The following is a 4,361-nucleotide window of genomic DNA, read 5'->3' as shown; positions in this document are numbered from 1 at the left end:
ATGTCCTTCTTCTGGATGAGTGCAAGTTGCCTCCTGATGTGTGTCACATGGGTACGTTAGCGGGGCGCAAACATCCTCTCGACCGCAGTCTAGACAACGGCGAAGGAGGTCAGCCCGAGGGTGCATGACAGTACCTCGGGTGACAACGTGGAGAGGAGCGCAGAGAGGATCAGCTGATCCTGGGTGTACCATGGGAGGTACGCAAGGTTGGCCACCGTTGGCGCACCGACCGCCTTCGTTTTTGGGACGAGCATCGCCGGTGCAGGGTGCGATCCATCGGCATAGCCAAGGATTTGCTGGCCGCGAAAGATGGGTATAACTTGGGTCTTCCAGAGGAGATAGTTGTCACGGCTGAGCTTGACGGTGACCAATTGAGCCATCGGCGGGACAACGAAGAGTCCTGACGAGGTGGAGCCAGCGAACATGGAGACGGCGGCGCCGGACGTGCCGGACTAATGCTGCCCGAGGGCGAGGGTGGTGGATGAAAGGGAAGGCGACATTATGGAGGAGGTTGAAGCGGAAGTCATTGCTGAGATTGACTAGGCTCTTGTTACCATGTGAAAAGTGCGAGAGGTTTGGGGTTTGGCTCAATGCAACCCAAGGGTGCCGGCCGTAGTGCTTATATGGCCATCAGGGGAATGGTTGTTGCATCCACAATCTGGGGCTAACAACTTACATAATCTCAACATACTACAACTTGTTTTACACCTATAGCTAACTACCAGAATCTTATCTGTACAGCTTATACGTTTATTTTAACTAGTGCCGAGTTCTTTTGCCAGAATCTGACCTCTATCTAGATTTTTCCAGAATCTTTGAGCCATGTTTGTTTTACAATCCTATCTGTCTAATTAAGTAGGATTGTAAAACAAAGGAGAATCAAAGATTTTAAGAGAAGCTAGAGAGGGGGTAGATTCTGGGAGAATCCTGCAAAAGACTGGCCCAGGTGTGAGGAACGCGAGCTGTCTCGGGAAGGGAGGCAGCTTGGATGACTTAACTGCATGACGTGTATCAGTCCGCTGTGCTGCTGCTGCTGGCCAAGTAAGAGACCAGATTAAATTTAGTGTGTGACAACTGCTACCAGTAGTATTCTACTCCTACTCAACACTAATCAATTGATCTTTTGCTCGGTTTTTTTTCTTGGCGACGGCGGCGGCGATGAACGATGCGGCGGCGGTCACATCCGAGAAGCGGAGGCGGGAAGAGCCTCTGGCGGCGGGGGCGGCGGCTTCCGCATCGAAGATGCGGCGGCGGGATAAGCCGGAACCGCAGGAGGCCCCGGCGAGCGCGGACGACGAGGATGCGACCCTCGACCGCATCAGCGAGCTCCCCGCCGACATCCTAGGCAGCATCCTCTCGCTCCTCCCCACCAAGGAAGCCGCGCGGACAGCCGTTCTGTCCTCCGCGTGGCGCGACACCTGGCGATCCGCCCCGCTCAACCTCGCCGTCGACGACGACCTCGCCGGGCAAGAGCGCAACCGCATCACCGCCGTCTCCGAGATCCTCGCCTCCCACCGCGGCCCCGTCCGCCGCCTCTCCCTTGACACCATCCGCCTCGGCCGCGACCGCTTCGCCAGGTTCGACGGCTGGTTCCGGTCCCCCGCCCTCGATGGGCTCGAGGAGCTCAACTTCTACGGAGACGGCACTCAGCCGCGGCTGCCTCCGCCGCGCCCGCTTCCCCTGCCGCCGTCTGCGCTCCGCTTCGGCCCCACGCTGCGCGCCGCCAGCATCGGCGGCTGCGATTTTCCCCAGATTGATGCGGCCCCTGTGCTCAGCTTCCCTAAGTTGAAGCGGCTCAAGCTCTACGATGTCTGCATCTCGGAGGCGGCCCTCCACGGCCTTCTTGCTGGCTGCACTGTGCTTGAGAGGCTTCATCTTCAGGACATTTACGGGTTCAGCACCGTCCGGATCATCTCGCCGACTCTCTGATGCATTGGTGTCTCTGTATGCCCGATGAACGAAGAACATACATTCCAGGAGCTTGTCATTGAGGATGCACCCTGCCTCGAAAGGATGATGCAAGTTGGTCCTGTGGTTCCAGGAAAAATCAAGGTCATGGCAGCGCCGAAACTGACGGTGTTGGGGTACGTATCAACCGAAATGCGCAAACTTATGATCGGGACCCTAATTCTTAAGGTATAATAGGTCCTCTTCGTTCTATTTCTTGAAACTTATATGATGCATTTGAGCATTTCCTACTTGCATTGCACAGTCTGCTATGTCTTTGATGTGTGTCATATACTCATATAGTCATATGTACCGGTCCAGGAAAATATCCCCATCCCGTTCACTGGGTCGGCATGTACAGTGAAGATTTTGGTTCTGGGACCTAGCAGCTCTAATGGGGAGGCATTTGTTGAATTCCTTAGATGCTTTCCCTGCTTGGAGAAGCTGTGCATTCAGGTAAAAAATTTTGCTGTTAAAATGTGAACCACTCCAGCAAAAAGAATTGTATATATGGAGTTATATAAACCTATTCAATGCTGTTTTAACTCTGCTGGTCAATGATACATCTCTCTGGACGCCTAGTTTGGACATATGGAGATACTAATATTTAATCCTCAAATTATAGCATGACAAATCTAGTTGTTAAAACTGCATCTAGGAGGACTTTGAAGTCAACAGGCACTTGCTTTTGAAGTCAAGAATTTGTTTGGTGGGACTACATTGTTCAATAACTCTGAATTTGCACATCATGCAACTAATCGTGGTTTGGTTAGACATGCCAGCTATGAAGAAATTATTCATTTTTTTATCGTCACCTAAGTAGCTGCTATACTTTGTTCTCTTTTGTAGTCATATCTGGAGAAAGTTCGGCAAAATGGCACACTTGTCGATCCTATCAACTGCCTTGATCTGCATCTCAGAGAAATAGTACTGAACGCTATCGAGGCAATAAACGCAATGTTAACTTCGCCAAGTTCTTTATTTTGAATGCAAGGGTGCTCAAGGTAATGAAATTTGGTGTGTCTGGTAACTGCGACGAGAAATGGATTTCTAATCAGCGCGAGCAGCTACACCTGGATAACAGAGCTTCTACAGATGCACAGTTTTATTTCGGAAGAGATGATGTTACTTACCCTTTTTATATCGGAAGAGATTATGTTCCTTACCCTTTTTTCTACAACGAGCATATATATGGTATGTGGATGCATGATCCCTTCGGTAGCTAATTCTGTAAATGTCCTTTCAAGAGATACTCTGTTTATCTTGTCGTATCGTATATTCCAAACATTCTAGGGTCTTGAAAGTGCATGTAAAAGAGCAACCATTTGGTTTGTCAATCTGTTGGGTAAAATACCAGTAGGACTTAATTTTCATGTGGTGGGAATTCATGCCTTTTGCTGGGCAATCTGATAGCTCGGGATAGAGCACGAAGCTAATTTTGGCTCCTGTTGAGCTGACTTGTGACATCCGCACTTTCCTTCGTTTGTGGGCAGGTTTGCAGAGTGATGGCGATAGGAAGAAACTGCCGGAGGGATCGTCGGCGCTTCAACAGAAGGTGGTGCGAGCTCATGATGCAGCGCGCGCGGCGCCGGCTGGTGGTCTGCCGAAAATCACCGAGGCTGGGGAAGAAGATCTTGAAATATGAATCGGACGAAAACTGAACTGATCGAATCCTGCAAGTGCTGATGTGCCGCAGTTTGTCTTCCTAGAACAAGATGGTTAAGTTGCTGATCTTGCTTTTGGTCCAGCGTGGTCTCGATTTCAGAAGTTGGCGATCCTTTTCTTTCAGTAATGTTGTTAGCTTGCTATGTCTCGGTGGCTGTAGTGTTGTTTCCTGATTTTGTGATGTTTGGAACTTCCTGTTGGTTGTAATGACCTAATGGGTGACTTGGATCTTAAACTCGCTACCTTAGTTTATGTCATTAGCTGTAGGTGTTAAGTTTGGTAGTTTGTATGGAACCCTGGTTTCCGTTGAATGAAATCAGACGGGGGGAGGCCCCTCTTTCTCAAACAAAAAAATAAAAAAAATATATAGCGAGTGCCCTTTTTTCTGAACATTGGTGTGGCTCAGTGGCTGGGGTAGCCGCCGGCGTTGGAACTGTGGGCTATCTTGTGAATTTAATCAGTGTGCTGATGTTACGGTATTTCAGTTCTTAGCAAGCAATGTTGCTGAAGAATTTCGTGTGTAAACTGAATCTTGAGATATAAGTTCAGGGACAAGAGGATGGCTGCATGAAGATCTCATAGAGGTTTTAATATTTTTGGCTCCAAACAGTCAGGTATTTGTTGCATACTTTTGGCCAACACTGCACATAATATGGTTTTGGTCAGTTCACAAAACAGAACGAAAAAAAAAGGAAATGAAAAGAACATGATTCAACATTGCTTGGACTGTTTTGAGCCTGTTTGCAGAA

The 4,361-nt window shown here is 49.0% G+C and overlaps 2 protein-coding genes across 2 annotated transcripts; both read left to right on the top strand.

The window, feature by feature from the left end:
* Nucleotides 1–1,054: 1,054 nt before the first annotated feature.
* Nucleotides 1,055–2,933, top strand: LOC119318302 (putative F-box/FBD/LRR-repeat protein At5g44950). The gene is made up of 3 exons (XM_037592832.1): nucleotides 1,055–2,136; nucleotides 2,269–2,403; nucleotides 2,797–2,933. Exon 1 carries the CDS (start codon nucleotides 1,159–1,161, stop codon nucleotides 1,927–1,929), a length of 771 nt encoding a protein of 256 aa, XP_037448729.1. The 5' UTR covers nucleotides 1,055–1,158; the 3' UTR covers nucleotides 1,930–2,136; nucleotides 2,269–2,403; nucleotides 2,797–2,933.
* On the top strand, nucleotides 1,954–3,980 carry LOC119350100. The gene is made up of 4 exons (XM_037618098.1): nucleotides 1,954–2,136; nucleotides 2,251–2,403; nucleotides 2,856–3,141; nucleotides 3,441–3,980. The coding sequence occupies exons 1-4, from the start codon at nucleotides 1,954–1,956 to the stop codon at nucleotides 3,590–3,592; spliced, it is 774 nt and encodes a 257-aa protein (XP_037473995.1). The 3' UTR covers nucleotides 3,593–3,980.
* The last annotated feature ends 381 nt before the right edge of the window (nucleotides 3,981–4,361 follow it).

The sequence above is a fragment of the Triticum dicoccoides genome, chromosome 1B (assembly GCF_002162155.2).
Source record: "Triticum dicoccoides isolate Atlit2015 ecotype Zavitan chromosome 1B, WEW_v2.0, whole genome shotgun sequence".
Taxonomy (NCBI): Eukaryota; Viridiplantae; Streptophyta; class Magnoliopsida; order Poales; family Poaceae; genus Triticum; species Triticum dicoccoides.
Note: the sequence above shows the minus strand (reverse complement) of the source record. Positions and strands in the feature narration are given on the sequence as shown.

Bases quoted from the DNA above. Each gene is read 5' to 3' on its own strand.
- LOC119318302 (XM_037592832.1), top strand. From the start codon at position 1,159: ATGAACGATGCGGCGGCGGTCACATCCGAGAAGCGGAGGCGGGAAGAG.
- LOC119350100 (XM_037618098.1), top strand. From the start codon at position 1,954: ATGAACGAAGAACATACATTCCAGGAGCTTGTCATTGAGGATGCACCC. The intron at 2,404-2,855 runs GTAAAAAATTTT...CAACTGCCTTGA, and splicing joins TGGAGAAGCTGTGCATTCAG to TCTGCATCTCAGAGAAATAG. The intron at 3,142-3,440 runs GTATGTGGATGC...GTTTGTGGGCAG, and splicing joins CTACAACGAGCATATATATG to GTTTGCAGAGTGATGGCGAT.